The sequence below is a fragment of the Peromyscus maniculatus genome, chromosome 13 (genome assembly GCF_049852395.1).
Source record: "Peromyscus maniculatus bairdii isolate BWxNUB_F1_BW_parent chromosome 13, HU_Pman_BW_mat_3.1, whole genome shotgun sequence".
NCBI lineage: Eukaryota > Metazoa > Chordata > Mammalia > Rodentia > Cricetidae > Peromyscus > Peromyscus maniculatus.
Window position 1 is genome coordinate 23,338,783 of NC_134864.1, and position 22,975 is coordinate 23,361,757.

The 22,975-nt window shown below is 45.2% G+C and overlaps 1 protein-coding gene across 2 annotated transcripts in view; it reads right to left on the reverse strand.

The window, feature by feature from the left end:
• Ralbp1 (ralA binding protein 1) overlaps positions 1-22,975 on the reverse strand; it is a 51,234-nt gene that overhangs the window by 13,207 nt on the left and 15,052 nt on the right. For both annotated transcript variants that reach the window (XM_076549775.1, XM_006991846.4), the window contains exons 2-6: positions 12,964-13,260; positions 9,375-9,833; positions 5,486-5,835; positions 3,220-3,381; positions 1,992-2,123 (exon numbers count right to left, since the gene is read on the reverse strand). In XM_076549775.1, the coding sequence (XP_076405890.1) occupies positions 1,992-2,123; positions 3,220-3,381; positions 5,486-5,835; positions 9,375-9,833; positions 12,964-13,207 (1,347 nt within the window). In that variant the 5' untranslated portion in view covers positions 13,208-13,260. The remainder of the gene's footprint in view (positions 1-1,991; positions 2,124-3,219; positions 3,382-5,485; positions 5,836-9,374; positions 9,834-12,963; positions 13,261-22,975) is intronic.

Sequence of the window (22,975 nt, forward strand, 5' to 3'; positions counted from 1 at the left end):
GGGATCACAGCATAAATCACAGCATCTGCTTCTGTGTGGGTGCTGGGATCACAAGCATAAGTACTGCGCCTCGCTTTTACGTGGGTGCTGCCGACTGAATTCTAGTCCTTGGTTTTGCCAAAGCAAGCGCTTCACCAACTGAGCCATCTCACAGCCCTTGTTAGGAATAAAAGAAGCCATGTTCTTTTACTCAAAACAGATGCACAACTGCACACAAAAGCCAAAGCTCCACCAGCCATGCTCTAAGTCAGGGACTCATCACACAAGGGCTGCTGGACGGTGCCCTACGACCAACAGCTGCAACTGCCCTGGGACACTTGGGCAGCTGGTCACTAAGACCTGAGCCCAAAGCCAAGCAGGTGACCCAGGGTGACCCATGCCTGGAATCTAGCACTGGGGAGGCAGAGGCAGCAGGATCAAGAGTTCAAGGTCATCCTGGCTGTACAACAATCCTGACAATATCACAGGCCACATGAGATCCTACGTAAAAACAAGAGGCCACAGGACACAGGAAACGAGACAGGCCATCTAGTGAGCTGGAGAGAACAGGCTACGCAAAGGCTCCTGCTAGCTCACACGTCCTGACACACGAAGGGCAGGTTAAAGGCCAGTTTGAGTGCAGTACAACCTGCTCCCAACAGAGCCTGTGACCTTGGAGCAAAGGACGTCGGTGGCTGTCCTGAAATGGAACCATCGCAGCCATCCACTACTCCACTCTCCAGGTCTGAGGTCTTAACTAGCGTCTGTGGAGTGAGCCACTTAAATCTTCTTGTAGGATCTGCATGCAGACTGCAGGATCTTCCAGGGATGTGTATTTTAGCTTGGGTGTGCCCAGGAAACAGAGTCCAGAACCAAGCCTCACAAAAGCACTAAACTAGGACAAAACCCAGAGAGTAACTTCCTTACGCAGCAGCAGCTGCACACAGTTCTCCCCCTGATGTGCAGAATCCTCCTGGGCCTTCATCCCTGAACTCCCATCAAGACTCAAACTCCCCTGAAGTCCCCAAGGTCTCACACCCAGCCTGCTTCTCACCCTTAGAAAGCTGTTTACAGACAGGAAATAAAAAACAACAAAACACCTTTTTTTTTTTTTTGGTTTTTTCGAGACAGGGTTTCTCTGTGTAGCTTTGCGCCTCTCCTGGAACTCACTTGGTAGCCCAGGCTGGCCTCGAACTCACAGAGATCCGCCTGGCTCTACCTCCCGAGTGCTGGGATTAAAGTCGTGCGCCACCACCGCCCGGCCAACAAAACACCTTCTTAATTAAAAAAAAAATCCTTCTAAACTTAATGAAACACTTGATTTATACCAAGCTAAAATGTGAACAACACAGAATAAGAACATTTATGTGAATAAATTTCCCACCACAGAATTTAACATCAACAAGTATGTATCTATTACTTTTAAAAGAATATTATTTTAACTATGTAAAAATATCCTACATTTGTTTAGGTTGCATCATATTACTTTAACTATGTAAAGGTGTTTACTTGTTTATGCGGCATTTGTTTAACTAGGTAAAGATGTGTTGCTGTTTCACCTTGCCTGCCCAAGGCACCTGATTGGTCTAATAAAAAGCTAAACAGCCAATAGCCAGGCAGTAGAGGGATAGGTGGGGCAGGCGGGCAGAGAGAATAAGTAGGAGAAATCTAGGCTCGAGAGAGAATGAGAGAGAAAGAGAGGGAGACATCCAAGGCCAGCCAGGCAGCTGCCAGACAGACAGACACAGAGGGAGCAGGAAAGTAGGACAGACAGAATGAAAGAAAGGTAAACAGCCCCAAGGAAAAAAAAAGATGAAGAAACAGGTTAAATTAAGTTATAAGAGCTAGTGGGACAGCCTAAGACGAGGCCGAGCATTCGTAACTACTATTAGATCTCCGCGTCACGACTTGGGGGCAGTCAGTCCGAGAAAGCCTGCCACACAGCAGTGTCAAGAGGACTCCCCACACTCGGCACCTTTACTAGACAGGCTGTAAGACAGTAAGTAACTCACCTGTCTTTTAGCTTCCCTCAGTTTTCTCTTGAGGGCAGTCAGAATCCTTTGTACTTCCCACAATCTTTCTTCTTTAGATAAGTCCTTTATCCCGCCCTGCAGATCTCGATGTAAACAATTCAAAAGAAACTCCTAGAAAACAAAAGGACACATGGAATGCTGTTCAGTGTCTTAGGGAAAAGCAGCACATGCAGCTTCTATGATGAAGAACCAGCTCTCTGAAGAGAAATAGCAGCGACAATTATTCTTCCCACAAGGACTCCGCTGACCTACAAACCCATCCTCATTTGCTTTACCTGGGAACTAGACCCTCATTCATTTGTTCCTAGTGGTCCAATAAGCAATTAATTCACGTCCTTGACTCTGTTTCCCCCTCATAGCAACTGAAAAGGAGAACTCAGTAGACAGAAGAAAAACAGGCATGCGATAATGTCCATGCAAACACAATGTATGCAAGCTTTTTATTCAGTCCTGAATTTCTTACCAAGGTAGCCTCAGTCTCTCCACCTCCCCCTACACACACACACACACACACACACACACACACACACACACACACACACACACACACACACTTACTGGGTTTCTTTTAGACATCAAAGTAGCATTATGGGAAAACTCAGGTTTTGAGCTAAATCTTAGTTACACAGTCTAGAAATTATGCCACAGAGTAAATTACTAAACTCCCCTTTCCAGTATTTTAGCTGTAAAATATTATAGATAATAGCACCTTGTCTAGAAAAACAATTTTTTTTTTCCTTTTTTGGTTTTTCGAGACAAGAGTTTCTCTGTGTAGCTTTGGAGTCTTTCCTGGAACTCACTCTGTAGCCCAGGCTGGCCTCGAACTCACAGAGATCTGCCTGCTTCTGCCTCCCAAGTGCTGGGATTAAAGGCATTCACCACCACCACCCGGCTGAAAAGCAAACATTTTTGAGATCCTGGCTGTGGGACTAAGTCCTTCCCATGCATTATCTCCCACATTAATTCCAGAGCTCATTCATTTCTTAAGCATTTCCAAGGCTTAAGAAAGTTGAACAATTTGCCTAAAATTGGCATGTCAGGAGTGAGCACAGGAACTTAAAACCAATTCTTACCGTTTAAAATCCTATGGCCTTTCCACCATGGTTGTTTACTCATACGGTGTAAGAAGGGCCAGCGAAGAAGCAGGCAGGGAAGGGTAGAGAGAGGGCGGGGTCAGGGCGGCGGAAGGGCAGGGCCAAGTACACACCTGTCTCCTGATCTCTTCCTTGATGCCTGCCTGGGTCTCTGGCAGCGTGGGCATGGTAGCCATGTTGGACCAACGCAGAGGCCTTGTCACTTGCTTTAGGACTACAGCGCCAAAGAGTTCTTGCACATGTGTGAAAAGCACATACAGGACACGGTTGCTGATCTGCAGAAAATAGATCAGAGTTGCAGAAAACTGCAGAAGCCATCTTTCACTCCCCTGCATCAGTCACAGGGCATCCTCTAATCCTGGACACAGAAGAGGGAATTCTCCACAGGAGGGACAACACGGGCTCTCCGAATTCATGATCAATTTAAGAAGGCAATACGAAAGCCTGACTTAATGTACTCAAGCACCATAAAGGACACGACACACATTACCACCCATCTGCACTCTCCAGTCACCCGTTGACCGGCTTTAACTCTCTAGTGAGCATTTCCATTGTTTTGAGACCTTTCCACACCCAGGTGGGGGTGGGACACCTTCTGGGTATGCACAGAGCTGGCAGCCTCTCGGGACACAGGCACCAGTGTTCCAGGATGTTCCCAGACTCGGAAGCCAGGGCTGCAGGACGGCTGGACAACTAAGAGAAGACAGGTTTTTCCTGCTCAAACTTTCTCTTAAAATCCTCCTGGAGCTTCTGTGGTAAAAGCATCATATTATGGCAACATTGAGTAACAATGTAGTGTTGACCAAATTCTGAAACCCAGGCTAACAAAAATTTTAGCTGAGAAATTTAACAACTGTTTCCCTGGGCGGTAATGGTGTATGCCTTTAATCCCAGAAGGCAGAGGTGTGCAGATCTCTGCGAGTTCCAGGACAGCCAGGGCTATACAGAGAAACTGACTTGAAAACAAAAAAACAAAAAAAAAAAAAAGAAAAGAAAAAGAAAGAAAGAAAGAAAAAAGAAAGAGAAACAGTTTGTTTTCAAAACCACTAACTAATGAAAGAATCTGTAATCAGAGAAAATAGCCTCTTATTTTTTTTTTAAAGATTTATTTATTATGTATACATTGTTCTGTCTGTACATATCCCCACAGGCCAGAAGAGGGCACCAGATCTCATTACAGATGGTTGTGAGCCACCATGTGGTTGCTGGGAATTGAACTCAGGACCTTTGGAAGAGCAGCCAGTGTACCTCTGAGCCATCTCTCCAGCCCCCATAGCCTCTTATAATAGTAACAATGACACACAGTCAGGACCTCACATACCAACCAAAAAAGGGGCTTCAGTTAAAGATTAGAGCCAGGTAGTGATGGCACACACCTTAAATCCCAGCACTTGGGAGACAGAGGCAGAAGATCTCTGTGAGTTCAAGGCCAGCCTGGTCCACAGAGCGAGTTCCAGGACAGCCAGGGCTACACAGAGAAACCCTGTCTCAGAAAACAAGAACAAACAAACAAAAAAATTCGACCTATTTTCTTTTTTTTTTGACACAGTAAAATATCCTTTACTGTAAAGGCAAACACAGTCTCTGACAACATCCCTGAGTAGTGATGAGGGACAGGAGGCCAGGAAGACAGCTTAGTCATAAAACCCATCATGCAGGCACCAAGGCCTGAGTGCAGCCTCCCTAATCCACATGGGGCACACACTTGCAATCCCAGTGGGAGGCAGGGCAGGACAGCTGCCCAGCCCGCTTAGCCTGTTTGTCAGTTGAGGCCAGTGAGAAACCGTCTAAAGGAGAAAAAAAGGGGAGATGGTTGGTGTCAAAGCAACAATACCTCAGTTTGTCCTACAACCTCCAGGTAAGTATGCATGTACCCACATGTGCAGACACACACACATGCAATTCCCACCTACGAACTTGAATACACATACACAAAGGGAAACCAGAGATGCTGTCAGGCCTGAACACACGAACGAACGAACGAACGAACGAACGAACGAACGAACGAACGAACGAACGAACGAACGAACGAACAAACGAACACACACACACACACACACACACACACACACACACACACACACACCCCAGAGATGCTCTGTCAGGCCTGAACACACGAACACACATACACATACACATACACACACACACACACACACACACACACACACACACACACACACCCCAGAGATGCTCTGTCAGGCCTGAACACACGAACACACATACACATACACACACACACACACACACACACACACACACACACACACACACACACACACACACGGAAACCAGAGATGCTCTGTCAGGCTTATCCATTATTCACCTCCTTGGATTCACTGTCTCACACACAGCTCAGCAGCTGACTCCTTCCCATACCTGGACGGTTGGGCTAAGCACTATGGAGATGTTCTGGATGTTCATCTTCGTTTCTAGCTCCTTTGCAATGACATGGTCCATGTGCACAATGAGCCAGGAAATCAGAAGGTGGTTACACTCTGGCAGTTCCTTGAGCAAGCGCTGGAATTCCTGCACTTTCTCCATCTCCGTGGTCCTCCCACAAGCCTCTTCAAAACGGGGCATAAGCTCTTTGGTAAGCAAATTCTCTGGAAGGTCTCGCAAATACTGCTTCAGCAAACTGGCTACAGTGTTAGGCTCATATTCTTCCAAGTTTGGAGACTCCTCTCGGTCATACGCTGCTTTTAGCTCATCTACCTTTGATTTGATTCCTTAAAAAAATGAAATTGAGACGAAAGAGAAATCAGACTGCTTTCTTCATCACTACACACACCTGCCGCAGAGACTCTGGGACTGCCAGTAACCACCTCTGGGAGCCGGTGTGGTGGCTCACCCCGCAATCTCAGCACTGAGGCATGAGGACTGTGCCAGTTCAAGGCCAGTCTGGGCTCCTAGCAAGACCTTGCTCAGAACTAAGGAAGAGCCCTCCTGGGAGGAATCAGGACTGCAATGAGGACCTCCCAACAAACACAAGCACATAAAACCCAATTGCAAAACTATATACTCGCAGAAGTCATGGTATATTAAGAAATTATGCTTAATCCAGGAAAAATTTAAATAATAATGGCAATTAGATAAAAATTCAGGGGGAAATGAAGCTATAATCCAAGCATATACACTGTACATAGAAAGGCAACTTTCTACATCCTCACGAGACAGACAATGTAAAATGAAGCTAAGCTCTCTCATGTGTAGCTTATCCCCAGGTCAGCAGGCCAGCTGCTTCTTTGTAAATAAGAGTTATTCTGTAATGTAAAACAAAGTTTCTTAGCTTAACGGACTCACTGGAAACTGTCTCCACCATGTAACACCCACCGAATTTCCATTTTAAAGTTTGAATTCTTTGAGTGTTTTCTTAATCTGAACCAAGCTAGAACAAGAAAATAGTCAGGGCTTCTAGAATACAACCGTTTGGTTCTTCATGTTGCACTGAAAAAGTAACACCTATTTCAGAGTTTATGACTTCAGTCCCATTGTATTAAGTGACATAATTCAGTGATGGTGATAACAGCTTTGTGTTCTTTTAACACTTAAAACCAACTACACAGAGCAAGCCACAGATTAGAGCTGACAGTGTCAAGTGCAGACTGTCATCTAATCCCAACACTTTAATCAATCTGATGCTCACATTTGGACTTGACATTTCCACCGTATGTGAAGACCTTCAATGGCATTATAATAAGTCTGTTCCTTACCTAGATTGACAAAATTAAATCAATGGCACTAAATATGAAGATAGCAGCATGTCTTATTTCGACGGTCTTTATTTTGAGATAGAAAAGAATTTCCATTTTTCTTATTTTTTTTTTAAAGATTTATTTATTATGTATACAGTGTTCTGCTTGCATGTATCCCTTCAGGCCAGAAGAGGGCACCAGATCTCATTACAGATGGTTGTGAGCCACCATGTGGTTGCTGGGAATTGAACTCAGGACTTCTGGAAGAATAGCCAGTGCTCTTAACCACTGAGCCATCTCTCCAGCCCCATTTTTCTTATTTTTTTAACAATCTGGATAAAACAAGATTAAGAGCAACTTTCACCGCGACTCTAGCCAGAGCGCACCTCTCCCTCTCGTGTATTAGGTTGCTGGCCATGGTTGGGGGAGAGAAGGTCTCACTAGGTTGTGGCCCAAGCTGGCCCTAAACAACTCACAGCCCTCCTGCCTCTACCTCTTGATACCAGGTTCATCAGCATGCTCCACCACACACACTTTTCATTTATTCCTCCCCATAGACAACTTTATAAAAAACGTTTGTCTTTTAAAAACTGGAAACTTCAAATAAGGAATTCCATTGAGAAATACAGTAGTATAAAGTATATATTTTTTCCCCAAGACAGGGTTACTCTGTGTAGCCTTGTCTGTCCTGGAACTCGCTCTGTAGACCAGGATGGCCTCAAACTCACAGAGATCCGCCTGCCTCTGCCTCCTGAGTGCTGGGATTAAAGGTGTGAGCCACCACTGCCTGGCGTGTAAAGGTACACTTTAATCTAGAAAGTATAATGAAGAAAATTATAAAATAATTTAGTTATTAGATAATTTATAAAATAATAAAATACAGAAAATTATTGAAATTGTATTTCACGTTAGCATTTACTTGTTTGTTTATATGTATATGGGTGTTTTGCCTCCTAAGTCTACGCATCAAGTGCATGTCTGGTGCCCAGAGGCCTGAAGGGGGTGTCAAATCCCCTGAAACTGGAGTTACAGAGCGTTGTGAATTGCCATGCAGGTGCTGGAAATTGAAGCAGGGTCCTCTGGAAAGCAGCCAGTGATCTTAACAGTTGAGCTCTCTCTCCAGGCCCTTTCACATTAGTTTTTAATTGGAACTAACTTATGAGAACCAAAAATCTCCAGCAAAAAACCATTACAGGATAGGCATTCAAATGGCAAAGCCAGGGTTAGGGGCTGTGGATGCAGCTGAGTGGCAGAGCCATGGCTTAGCGTGATTCAGGCCCTGGGCGGAATCCCTCATACAGACAAGGAGGGCAGAGAGGAGACAGAGCTCCACTGCTCCATCACGGAGTCAGTGTAGGAACCACTGACTGCTCTCACAAACAGGAGACTATCTATTAGGAACAATGTGATTATCCAAAAGACGCAAATATCAAAAACAGGTCAGAAACGAAAGGGTTCTTTGAAGAATGCTACAGAAAATCTTCGGAGAAACTTGCACCCCACCCTCCAAATGTCTCCATGCTTATCAAGATCATGTGGGAAACAGCTTCTATCACTGTCGAAACCTTCAGAACATTTCAATACATAACAAATGCTCAAAAATCAAATTTGCAAGTCTGTGTTTAATTTTATATGGAAGCAAGAAATTATACATTTCAATACACTGTGTGCTTTACTTTCTATAAAACAGTAGGAACGCAGATGTTTATCTACTGCGTCATATCAATGTTATCACAAATATCAACTCTATCGGCTGAAAAGAATATGAACCAATTAAGTACAAAACTTGCTCAATCATTCTCCTTGCTCTAAATGTGTATGACTTACTTACACACACACACACACACACACACACACGAAGAGAGGTGTGGTCAAAGGACTTGATAAAAATAGCCCTCTATGGGAACACAGTGACTGATGTACAGCCACTGCCCAGCTTGGGACCTGAATCCCATGTGAGCACAAAACTCATGCTGCTTTGGAGAACTTCTGAATAATTATTCGCTGCTTGATTTTAGAGATCCAATATGAAACACATTCTGACCAAGTATGACCACGATGGTCCACATAAACTCTATGGAGATGAACGGGTCATCAGTTTCACTGACATACAGTAGCTGTTCGTAGCTGACGAAGCATTCACATTTAGGGCCCGGCTACTTAGAAATAACACTTCACATCTTTAGTCAGGCTAAGGAAACAGAACATGGCTGTGTCTGTATCTCTTGGCTGAGAAGCTTCCTTCACACAGATCTCAGCCTCCCCATCTAGGCCTAGGCTTAGAAAGAAGTCAAGACAAGGCTTGGCGCGCCATCCTGACAGGTGATACAGCCCCTACGCCTCATTCTGCCCAGTTGCTGCGAGCTGTGAATGACCTCGGATTAATCCTAATGGAAGGAGACAGCGTGAAAACCAAACATGGCAGACGGAGTTAGGCAACCGGAAGGACCAAGGACGTGATAAGGTTTAGGATCCAAGCCAAAATGTCCCTCACAAAAAGTTAACATTCTTTCCTTACTTAACAATGAGGTTAATTTTTTAAAACCACCAAGCAAACCGTGTGTCCCCGATACCTGAAACTCTGTAGATGCCTTCACACTTCATGCCGTGCTTCTCCATGTAGTCGATGCACTCCCGGAAGACAGCGGGCAAACGGATGCCATCGTACATCATGGTCCTCTCGACCGCATCAGCCAAGGGAACACCAAAAATGGGTCTGAGACTCGGCACGTCGACCTGAGGCACCTCTGGCTCCTGGATTGGCTTTTTCTTTTTCTTCTTCTCCTTCCACTGTTTAACAACGTCAGCTGCCGTCAAGTCTTTAGATTTCTTCTCTTTATGCTTTTCCTCTTTGTGCTTTTCCTCTTTATGCTTTTCTTCTTTGGGTTTTTCTTTGATTTTAAAATCCTTCTCCTTCTTTTTAGAGAAGCTGGGCTTCTTGAACACATGGATTCCCTTGGACCTCTTCATCTTGGACGGACTTTCGGCTTCATCCCCAGAGCTGTCTTCCTGGAAGGCAGCATAGCCTTCAGCTGCCAAAGAAATGCAGTAGATAGAAATTACATTTCTAATGTCAACGTCCACATGCTCCTAAAAGGACCAACAGGTGCCACCTGGCAGCAGCTGGGCACCTTGCTTTTCACCTTGGGGCCTCCAGAAAACTAGCCAAGAAACAATGGCGTGGTGGCACCTAATGACCACAAGAGGGCAACAGACGGCAGTTGTCCTTGCAAAAGCACTGGGGAGAGGAAAGCAGCTGTGTATTTCACCAGGAACGCATGCGCACAGGCAGAGTTCTGGGAAACAAGCATGGACACCCAGGGAGCACCGAGCAGAGAGCACTGGGAAACAAGCATGGACACCCAGGGAGCACCGAGCAGAGAGCACTGGGAAACAAGCATGGACACCCAGGGAGCACTGAGCAGAGAGCACTGGGAAACAAGCATGGACACCCAGGGAGCACCGAGCAGAGAGCACTGGGAAACAAGCATGGACACCCAGGGAGCACCGAGCAGAGAGCACTGACAGAAGAATCCTGCCTGTTGGTCCCTTAACTGGAGGCACTCAGGAAGCACAGCACAGACGCACAGCTTTTAGGTGCTCCCACTACTCCTCTATCACCCTTTGCTCTCCCTCCTCCCGTTCCTAGCCTGGCTAGAGCCTGAATGGGATTCTTCCCTCACTTTGGCTGACACATTAGAAGTAATATTTGCATTCTGACAAAGACACTATAGTTACCTTAACACCACTTCAGAACTGCCAGTTTGCTTTGTTTTTGTTTGTTTAGGATGGAATCTCACTAAGTTACCTAGGCTGGCTTAAACTGGGCACAGATAATGCTCCTGCATCAGCCTCCAGAATAGTTCAACTACAGGCATGTATGTACCACTGCGCCTGGCTTTTTCATAGCTCTACATAGCTCTGACTGTCCTGGAACTCACTCTGTAGACCAGGCTGGCCTCCAACTCAAATGGATGCACCTGCCTCTGCCTTTGAGTGCTGGGATTAAAGGCCTGCGCCACCACACCCGGCAAACTTTATCATATTATTATTTTATGTGTGTGTGTCCACATCAGTGTGTGCTACATGTGCCCGTGGAAGGCAGAGGAGGGCATCAGGTCCCAGGAGCGACATGGGCGGTTATAAGGTCATGGGTGCTGGGAACCAAACGCAGGTCCTCCGAAGAGCAGAGAGCACTCCGCACTGCTGAGCCACCCCAGCCCTACTGGACTGTTCTTTTTAACAGCCACAACTCTTCTTCTCAGTAGCCAACCACTTTACAAGTGACTTTATAACAGAGTAAAAGCAATTCACAAGTTACCTTTTAACTCAAACACCACGAACCTTGCACTACTAATCAGAATGGCAGAAATCGTAAGGGCAAGTCAGGCCATGGTGGCACAGGCCTTTGACCACAGCACTCGGTAGGCAGAGGCAGGTGGATCTCTGAGTTGGAGGCCAGCCTGGTCTACGTAGTTGTTCCAGGACAGCCAGGGCTATTCAGGGAAACAGCATCAATGGCAAAGTGAAAACTGGTACCACCACTCTGGAAAATTCTTTTGCAGGATTTACTGACGCTGAAAGGCCCAGAGCCTGTGAGTGCACAATTCTACACCCAGGTACACACATAACAAAATCTAGCACATATAAACCAAAGCCAACAATAATGTTCACAGAAGCGCTACACCCAGTAGCTGAAAACTAAAACTCTGTGTAGACCAGGCTGTCCTGGAACTCTCTGTGTAGACCAGGCTGGCCGTAAAAGGACAGGACATTCCAATCATCTTGATTTCCAGGTCCCTGTGGTGTTTACACAGTCCAATTCACCATTAAGTTGCACAGCATTCATAAATCTGTGTTATGCTTCCCAGGCAATTAATTTTAAAACACTATGGATTTTTTTTAAGTAATATTTAAATAACTATTTGCTTTTAAGATACCAAACAGCCAAAATTAGGCAACTGATCCTCCTTAGGAAGAGGCACCTGGAATGGAATGCTAGGACCAATGGCTTTTTTCACAGTTCCAATATGAGTGCCCACATGACCACAAATCTTAAAGGGTCTGGGTAAAATTCGAATTTCTACTTTTTATGCATTATTTTGAGCCACCACTTTTAAAATATAGACTGGAAAACTTTCACCATTTCTGGAAATTTGGTGTCTTTATTTGTGACACTAAGAAAAATGAAGACCCTGAAACACAGAGAACAGAAATGGCAAATAGGAGTGTCCGCCTAGACTATTTCCAGAAGACAACGGGAGCAGGTGACTAGGGCAGAAGCGTATCTAAAACACCAACCTGGATATGTTGGCATGTGTCTGTTCCTTCAAAAGGCTGAGGCAAAACATCAGTATAGCAAAAGCATCAAGAAAACCTGTAGTGAGCTGGTTCTGATGACATGAACTGTGGGAAAGGTGGCAGGTGGACCAACTCGCTGCCACCCAGACCTAGCTCCGGGTTTCGAGTTGGCCCACCCTAACATCCTCCCCATCTAGGAGCTGCCTGAGCCAGGGAAAGCCGGCCCTCTGGGTCCACGGCTGCAGGATCCTCATGAATCAGGGCAAGAGCAGGATATCTGATCTCCATGAGGCTTTGAACTTGCCTGACTGCAGTGAACATTCACAAGTAAAGCTGTTCGGGCAAAAGGGTACATATACTGTGTGATACACCACAACCCCCAACAACCCTACAATGAACAAATGAGAATGTGGTGGAGGAGCAGAACGGGACATCACAGAACACTGCGGTTGACGGGGAGCAGGTCATTGCCCAGGAGTCCACAGATGCTTTGGGGTTTTTGTTTTTTTTTTAAGATATATTTATTTATTTATTACTATGCAGTGTTCTGCCTGCATATATGCCTGCACACCAGAAGAGAGCACCAGATCTCATTACAGACCATTGTGAGCCACCATGTGGTTGCTGGAAATTGAACTCAGGTCCTCTGGAAGAGCAGTCAGTGCTAATAACCTCTGAGCCATCTCTCCAGCCCCTTACTTCATTTTTTTATTTACTTTTGAGGGGAGGCTACAAGGGTGGAGGGTGGACATGGAAGGCCTGGAAAAAAGTAGGATTGGGATGCAGATTGTGAAATTCCCAAAGATTCAATAAAAACTGTTACAATTTTTTTAAATAAACAAAATGAAAACCAGTACTTACTCCTTTTTTCCTTTTTCTTAAATTTTCCTTTTTTCTTCCCATGATCTTTCTCATCATCTGACACTATATCAGGAGGCTCATGGAGGATGTCATGAGGAGGCGAGGGCTCACCCGTCCGGTACAATCCAGGGAATTTTGTAGGGCTGATCTCCTCAGAGCTGGGGGTCCGGGTCAGCCCGCTGCCATGCTCCACCCTGCGGTGTTCACTAGGGCTGCTGGTGGGGGGCAGGAAGCACTCGGTCATGCTGATGCCCTGACAAGAAAGGGATGCGGTCTTCTCTGTTACCTATCCATCACCTGCATGGAAGAAAGAAAAAAAAAAGCATCAGCACACACTGCCCAAGAATCAGAACATCACAGACACCAAGAACCCTGGTCTTCTATCACAAGCTACATCCCAGGTTCTCAGAGCTTAGGCACAGCAGGTGAAAACCGAGAGTCTCTAGGGAGATGCACACAGGTGCCTGTAATCCAAGCAGTCAGAAGCCAAGCTACAAGTCTAAGGCCAGCTTGAGCAACACAGCGAGTTTCAGGCTATCTTGGGCTACAGAGTAAGACCCTGTCTCAGACAGAACAGTAATAATAATACAATAATGAGTTTCCTTTAAAAAAAAAAAAAAAAAACTCATCTCAGGGTGTAGTGATGCACATCTGTAAGCCCAGCACTCAGGAGGATGAGATAGGCGGGTCTGTTTGAGGACAGCCTGGTCTATATAGTTAGTTCCAGGACAGCCAGGGTTATGTAGAGAGACCCTGTCTTTAAAAAATAATTAATTTTTAGAAAGAACTCAATGTTTTTTTTTATTTTAATTGTTATTCAACATAGACCTTTATTTTTAAACTGCACTCTATCCAAGCAACCATCAATAACCAATATACAAGAACAGTTCATATATGTCATTATCATTTACAATGGCTAAAACAATGTTTAATGGCTCACATAATAGCAGCTCACTAACTATAATTCTATGTTGTGTGTAATCAGATAGTTCTTGTGTCGGGTGTGGTGATATTTTATTTGTGCACCCCAACAAAGTTTATTTAGAGATCAGAGGACAGAGCCAGCCACTATATTAAATGTAGAGGTTAGGCAGTGGTAGCACATGCCTTTAATCCTAGCATTCGGGAGGCAGAAACCCATCCAGATCTCTGTAAGTTCAAGGCCACACTGGGAACACACACCTTTAATCCCATCACTAACCAGAGATCTGGAGGTCTGTATAGACAGGAAGTGATGTAGCTGGGCAGAAAAAGGACGTAAGATGGCAGAACACAGAAAGGTGTGTGTGTGTGTGTGTGTGTGTGTGTGTGTACACAAAAGCATGGGTATGCAGGAAGTAGCTCTCTCGGCTGAAGATTTCCAAGTGGTAAGAACATGGATAGCTTCTTTCTGCTTCTCTGATCTCAGTTTTCACCCCACTATCTGGCTCAGGATTTTTATTAATAAGACCATTTAGTAAGACGAATTGCTCATCTATTCTGTATGGCAGTTACACTGAAAGAAACAACAGGTTCACTTAATCAACCCCCACAGGAAGTGGTTTCACTATGAGAGACAAGCGTAAGAAATGCTCAAGTTGGCTGCTTCTCCTCTTCTGGACGGAGTACACACAAAGTACTTTGTTCAAACGCTGTGATGCACACCTGTCACCCTAATCCTCTGAAGTCAGAGCCAAGGAGATTCCAAGGTTAAGGCCAGTCTGGGCTACAGAGAAGCAAGTTTAAGGCCAACGCGGGCTGTACAGTGACACACTGCCCTTAAAAACAAACAACAGAGTCCTTTGATTTTTTTTTTTTTAAAGACAGAGTCTCACTATGTATCCCTGGCTGGCCTGGAACTTGTTATGTAGACCAGGCTGGCCTTGAACTCACAGAGTTCCTGCCTCTGCCTTATGAGTGCTGGAATTAAAGGCATGCCCAACCATGCCTGGCTTGGTTTTCTTTCATTTTGTTTTTAACACAGCCTCATGTAGTCCAGGCTGGCCTCAAATTCTTTATGTGGCCAAGGATAACCCTGAACTTCTAGCCCTCCTGCCTCTACCTCCCCAGTGCTGGGGTTACAGGCATGGGCCACCAGACCTGGCTCTTGGTAATTTTTATGGTATGTAAATTAGATCTTAGTAAAGCTTAAAAAAAAAAAAAAAAAAAAAAAAAAAAGCATCAATAGCCCTTCCCTGGGTAAGTCAGTAGTCTCTTCCCTAGTAAGCCACTCCATCCACAGGCCGTGGCAACTTGAATATACCTATTTGAATTATATTCATGTATCTATTGGCTTTGCTTACTTAGTAGAACCCAAAGCACCCTACATATTATTACTTCCCAATCTTTGCGCTAAAGCCAAACGTAGGATCAACCTGTACGTAGGTGAGGTTCTAAAACAAGCTGTCATCCAGGTACTGAGAATTTAGAAGAAGTGGGGACTGTGTAAACAGGAGCATGAGAGAACATTCTGTTCTGACAGGCACATGGACTAGAGTATGCAACTGCTAAAAGTTATCAAATGTTGTATTTCATTGAATATAAACTGTAAAGAAGAAATAAAAAGACCATAAGTATTTGATGAGTTATTAAAAAGATGGCTCCAGGCAGTGGTGGAGCGCATGCCTTTAATCCCAGCACTCAGGAGGCAGAGGCAGGAGGATCTCTGTGTCTGGGCCAGCCTGGTCTACAGAGTGAATTTCAGGACAGCCAGAGCTACACAGAGAAACCCTGTTGGGGGGAATCAACAGTTTGCTCAGCCAATTACAAGTTAACTGATTCAATTTTTCATAAAAGTCCGTTATTAGTAAGTATTACCCTTAAATACACTAGAAGCAGCTTTTCTCTTTAAAGGTTTCCCTTTCTAAATGAATGATTAGGTGTGTTTGTGAGAGTGAGAGAGAGAGAGGTCTAGGAGAGGAAGGGGGGTCAGAAGCATCAGACCCCCTAGAGCTAGAGCTAGAGTGACTTACAGGCAACCATGAGGCCCCTGGCAGAGGAGCTGGGAACCAAGCTCAGGTCCTCTACAGGTGCAGCACGTATTCTTAACCACTAAGTCTTCTCTCCTGCTCACTTTTTCTCATTTTCATGGTTCTTGAAAATAATCTATGGGGCTGGAGAGATGGCTCAGAGGTTAAGAACACTGACTGTTCTTCCAGAGGTCCCGAGTTTAATTCCCAGCAACCACGTGATAGCTCACAACCATCTAAAATGAAATCTGATGCCCTCTTTTGGCCTGCAGGTAAATATACAGACAGAACACTGTACACATATATTATAAATAAAATAAATCTATAAACTAGAAGTCTCTAACCTATCTACCAGGGATCTAAACATTGGTTTGCCAAGGCCTTGTATAAACATTAACTAATATGACTCGTGTTTCAGAGTATTATTGGGGCACTTTTTGTGGGGGTTTGGTTGTTGCTTTTCTGGATCTTGTTCTGTGGCCCACCCTGGCCTAGAGCACAGGTTGATCTTCATTCCTGCCAATCAACCTGCCAAAGCCTTGGGTCACCCTTCTCAGGAATGTCTATTTTCAAATAAAGAAAGGAGACTGTCCCAGAACAAGACAGTCTAAATGGTAAAGCCGTTAAAGTGTTTCTAACAACACGCACACACATGCACCCCAGCAAAGCCTTTCATGAAACTTCTGAGCACAGAGAGTTTAAAAAAAAAAAAAGATAGGAAAGTTTCCTGTGGGCAGGGGAGCTGTGGAAGCAGCTAACACACAAAAACCAGGTCCACCTTGCTAACAGCACTGCAGCTTAAGGACATTAGAGCAGTATCTTAAAACCTCTGGTCGGTTCCAAAAGTCATCCCAGAATACCGGTAAACAGAGCTGTTTTCAAGCAGGACCTCAAGAACCTGCTTCCCACATGCTTCCCAAGAAGCCCACAAACCCAGGCCGCAGACTGAGCAGGAGGAGACTGGTGAGTCCATGGAGAGCCCCCAGGGGAGGCAGCCAGAAAGCAAGCCTGAGCCCACCTAGTGCACAGACGCATGAGAAGTAGGGTGTGGCATACATACATGTGCTGACATGTCAAAGAGCCTCTGGGGCTGCAGGTAACCACGTGTTAAGAACAGAGCAAATACAGCAGGTGAAGTGAGACACAACCATCACCTCAGGGCAACACAGAAACCAAACTGCAGCCACTGCCTGCCTGGGTAAAATAGCCGTCCAGTCACGACAACGAGTGCTGACCTAACCAAACATGGGATCTGCCACAGTAGGGGACCGGACTGGAGCAAAGGTAAAGAGAATCTCCACCTGACAGTGTCCACCAGGGATCTGTAAAACCAGCGTCTCAAGAAATAGCAGTTTAAGAGATGATGGGTGCATACCTGTAATTCCCAGCCCTGGAGGGAGGGGAGGGCATCAAAGCAGCTTTGGCTATGTACACAGCAAGACCTTGTCTTGACAACAACAAGAGAGAGAGAGAGAGAGAGAGAGAGAGAGAGAGAGAGAGAGAGAGAGAGAGAGAGAGAGAGAGAGAGAGAGAGAGAAGGAAGAAGAAGAAGAGAGAAGAGAAGAGAAGAGAAGAGAAGAGAAGAGAAGAGAAGAGAAGAGAAGAGAAGAGAAGAGAAGAGAAGAGAAGAGGACGGAATAAAATTCCAGAATAGCTAAAAGAAAAATCCTACAACTGGCAGGTTCAAGGTTGAGGCAGAAACACTGTTGATTCTGTGTTCTGGTCCCCGAGATGTCCCAGGCTGTCCTTGCTGGAAGTCATGTAACTGCCATGTAAGCTGTACTCACGCTAGATTTATTGTGTAAAAGGATATAAACAAAGCAGCAAAGGTGAAGTGAACTGGGTGACTGCCTGAGGAAATGGCCCAAGCTTCCCAGGAGACTGCAGCCACAGACGGCTCTGGCCAGAGGCTCTTCTTCCTTCAAGAGGTGCTCAGAGACCCAGCCCAAGGTCAGGCGCCTCCTCCTCCATGTGCTAACTGCTGCAGGAAAGCGGGTGTCTACAGAAACCATTCCATTCAGGCGCAGTGCACCGCTCTGGCCCCCAGGGAATGTTTTCTATCACCTGACGGGGGTGGGGGACACACGACAGGAGCCTGTCGGCAGCTTTCCAGCTGGCCTGAGGTTGGCCTGAGGTCTGCTGCAGGAGCTCCTGCACAAGCACACATCACTTCCTAGCTACCCTTCCTAATGACTTGGATTCAACTTAAAAACATAACAAATAGGCCGGGCGGTGGTGGCGCACGCCTTTAATCCCAGCACTCGGGAGGCAGAGCCAGGCGGATCTCTGTGAGTTCGAGGCCAGCCTGGGCTACCAAGTGAGCTCCAGGAAAGGCGCAAAGCTACACAGAGAAACCCTGTCTCGAAAAACCAAAAAAAAAAAAAAAAAACATAACAAATAAAATGCATGTTTCACACAAGAAAAAAAACATAAATCTTTTAAGATAGGTGAAACGTGCTCTAGAATATAAACACTTCGTTAACCTTGAAGTGGGTCAGAAATAATCCTGCAGACTGAGCAGCATCCAAGAGTCTCCCATGATCACATACATGTGTCAAGCATATGACAACACATTTACAGGGGAATAATTCCTTATGAGCATCCCTACAGACCAATTATTATCTAATTGAGCTGCTATACAGTTAATCCTCTCAACTCTGTTAACGTCATTTAGGTGGGACCTAACAGACACTTTACCCATTTAGTTTTTTCCTTATAAATCATTAGCCTTAATCTCTTACTTAGCTTTTCTCTACCCCCAGGTGCTTATCCAAACAAATAAACTTTTAATTAGAGTCCCCACATGTGACTCACAGAAATTCCATGAGCTACATAATTGTTTCCCGCACAGCTTCCTAGCATCCTGAGGCAGAGTAAAATAACATGCCTAAAGCAAGCCACACAGGTAGAAATCATCCCAACAAACATGACATTCTAAAATTACAACAGGTACCAACATATACTTTCCTCCTCATTAACAGCAACTAATAACGGACTAACGAGCAGAGAGAACTGTTCTCAGTGTAAAATTAACCTCAAGAAGCTACAATCTAAAGAACACATGTCCTGTGGCCTATGTGGAAGTTTAAACGCTGAGAGTCCAGATATTAGATGTTGAAAACTCAACAAGAGAAACCAACAGCACCTGACACCTGCAGCTACCACCTGCAGAAGGGAGCAAACACAGCCCTCCATACTGCAGCCTGCAGATGGGAGCAAACACAGCCCCGCATACTGCAGCCTGCAGAAGGAGCAAGCACAGCACCCCATACTGCAGCCTGCAGAAGGGAGCAAATGCAGCCCTGCATACTGCAGCCTGCAGAAGGGAGCAAACACAGCCCCGCATACTGCAGCCTGCAGAAGGAGCAAGCACAGCACCCCATAATGCAGCCTGCAGAAGGGAGCAAATGCAGCCCCGCATACTGCAGCCTGCAGAAAGGAGCAAATGCAGCACCACATACTGCAGCCTGCAGAAGGGAGCAAACGTAGCCCTGCATACTGCAGCCTGCAGAAGGAGCAAGCACAGCACCCCATACTGCAGCTTGCAGAAGGAGCAAACGCAGCCCTGCATACTGCAGCCTGCAGAAGGAGCAAGCGCAGCACCCCATACTGCAGCCTGCAGAAGGGAGCAAATGCAGCACCGCATACTGCAGCCTGCAGAAGGGAGCAAACGTAGCCCTGCATACTGCAGCCTGCAGAAGGGAGCAAATGCAGCACCGCAAACTGCTGCCAAGACCAAAGAGTATCTCAGGAAAAACCCACACTGGGCTCTCGCCTCCATCACTAGCTCGGTACAGAAGACAAAAAGTCCTCCTTTGGAGAAAAGGGAGTGTGTACACGTATATATGTAAATGTAATAAGCAAGGGGCTGAAGACATGGCTCAGCAGTTAAGACTTACTGCTCTTCCAGGAGAACTCATTTTGGTCCCCAGCACCCGCCCCAGGCGGCTCACGCACCTGTTACTCCAGCTCAAGGGATCTGAAGCCTCTGGTCTCCTTGGGGACCTGCATTCACATGTACATACCTAATGCAAACACACCCACACATAATTAAAAATAGTAAAAATAGGCCAAACAGTGGTGTTGCACACCTTTAATCCCAGCACTCAGGAGGCAGAGGCAGGTGGATCTCTGAGTTCAAGGCCAGCCTGGGCTACAGAGTGAGTTCCAGGACAGCCCAGGGCTACACAGGGCTACCCTGTCTGGAAAAAAACGAAAAAGAAAATAGTAATAATGTTTTTTTTTTTTTCTTTTTTCCAATTTTTTTTTTATAACTTTTTATTTTTTTTTTTTATTTATTTATTTATTTTTTTTTTTGGTTTTTCGAGACAGGGTTTCTCTGTGTAGCTTTGCGCCTTTCCTGGATCTCGCTTTGGAGACCAAGCTGGCCTCGAACTCACAGAGATCCGCCTGGCTCTGCCTCCCGAGTGCTGGGATTAAAGGCGTGCGCCACCACCGCCCGGCTGTAATAATGTTTTTAAAATCTAATAATTATCATCACCAGGAACTAAACAGTAAAGCTTTTTTGTTTGTTTGCTTGTTTGTTTTTGTGTTTGTATTCTCAAGTAAACTTGAAATTTAGATTTCACGAGGAGAGGACTAACACACTTTAATAAAAATAAAATTCACATTACTGGTTAGACTAGAACTGGATAAAATTATCTCCCTAAAAAAAATTTTTTTTTTAATTATCTCGCCGGGTGGTGGTGGCTCACGCCTTTAATCCCAGCACTTGGGACACAGAGGCAGGCGGATCTTTGTGAGTTCGAGGCCAGCCTGGTCTACAGAGTGAGATCCAGGAAAGGCGCAAAGATACACAGAGAAACCCTGTCTCAGGGGAAAAAAAAAAATCTCCCTATGGTTTCCCAATAGTGCATCAAGGTACCCCCAAGGATACCCGCAAAGATCTGAGGCAGCTAAGGGCATCTCAAGTCTGAGGGAAACAGTGATCACAGTGTCTGCTGGGTACTGCACAAACCTCTAGTTAAAAGCAGTTCCTTTTCAACAACAGGTCTACATGCCTCTTAACGACTCTGCAAATACTCGTTTTCTGGGGCAGTGTGACAAAAACAAAAAATAATACTCTGTAAAAATTAACAGAACTGGAAATTAGAGACAGTCTGACCTCACAGATTAAAGCGGTAGTCCCCTCCACACACACACAAGCCACGAGAAATTTTAGCTATTAAGAATGAAATGAAATGTTTTTTCTTCAACTTAAGTATATTACTTTTCAAGCAGCTACTAAGGGGCTGAGACCCTGTTATAGACACAGGATCTGATTCTAAAGATCCTGTCGACATCCAAGTCTGAGAGTATCCAAGTGCTTTCTATAAAGTGATATATTATTGGCATATAATATATGCAGTCTTCCCATGTAATATAAAGCAGATTCTTACATTTTCACCACTTATGACTCCCTTCTCAAGAAATTTTTATATAATTCCAGGTATATAGGTATATTATTATTGATAATCATAAAGGAATTCCCTTTAAAAAGGCAAATGTGCTTGTCCACAAACCTGATACCCTGATCCACACAGTGGAGAGAGAAAACTGACTCCCACAGGTTGTCACAGCCTCTCTGAGACACAACAAATACCCTCTCACACACAACAAATCATTTTCAAGCTTTTTTGGGGTGTATACACAATTTTACCACATATTAAAGACAAAAGCAATTCTACACACTAACAAGATGGATGTGTTTGCATGAAGAATCAAATCTTGGGGCTGGAGCAACGGCTCAGTGGTTAAAACACTGGCTGCTCTTCCAGAGGACCCAGGTTCAATTCCCAGCATCCACATGGCAGCTCACAACTGTCTATAACTCCAGTTCCAAGGGATCAGACACCTTCACCACAATGCATGTAAAAATAGAGTTAAATAAATTATTAAAAAAAGAATCAAATCTTGAATAAACATTTGATATTTATGAAACTCAAGTCAGTAACTGCAGCAACTGTGTGTGGAGGGTACATGTATGTGTCATGAAGGTACACACGCACATATGTGCACATCGGTTAGAAGACAGTCACTCTCCACCTTAGTTTCTGAAACAGAACCAATCACTGAACCTGAACTGGCCAGTCAGTAAACTCCAGCAGTCCACCTGTCCGTTGCCCCGGCATGAGAGCACTGGCCTGAGTCACCATGCCCTCCCTGCCCCTGCACGGGGTACAGGCACATGCCATCATGCCCACTTTTACATGGAAGCCAGGGATTTGAACTTGGGTCATCATGTTTACACAGGAAGCAGTCCATCATCTGAGCTATCTCTCAAGACTCTCAAGTACTGTTGTTTTTCAAAAAATTACTATTGTATATGTGTATGTGTGATGCATGTGTGAGTGCAGGCACACACATGCTATGGCATGTGTGTGGAGGTCAGTGAACAATTTTGGGGGACTGGTTCTCTTCTTCCAAAGTGGGTTCTTGCTGTGGAATAATCCTTCTGTACACTGTGTGAATATATGTCAATATGACTGGTTTAATCAACAAGATGACTGGCCAATAGTTGAACAGGACAAAGTTAGGTGGGAAAGCCAAACTGAGAATGATGGGAAGAAGAAGGGCAGAGTCAGAGGAGTGGACAGCCAAATGGAGGAGTCAAACACACAAAATGGGAGAGAGGTATAAAAGCCACAAGCCTCGGGGCAGCACACAGATTAATAAAAATGGGTTAAGTTGTAAGAGCTAGTTAGTAACGAGCCTGAAGTATTGGCTGAGCATTTATAATTGATATAACTCTCCATGTTGGTTATTTGGGAGCAGGTGGTCAGGACAGGAAAACTCCACCTACAGGTTCCAGGGGTGGAACTCTGGTTGAAGTGCGGCGAGCTCCTCGGCCATCAAGGAAGAACGACCACCACTCGAGGATTCTTCTCAGATCACACTTTATTGGAGCGCCTCTTGATTAAGGGAGAGCTGGAGGTGAGGGGCCCCAGGACTAAAATGCAGCTGCTTATATGAGGATTCAAGCAAACGGGTCAGTCTGTGATTGGATCCCGCCAGAATGCAAGCATGGGGAGCCACAGGATAGGCTGAGGACATAGAGCCAATTA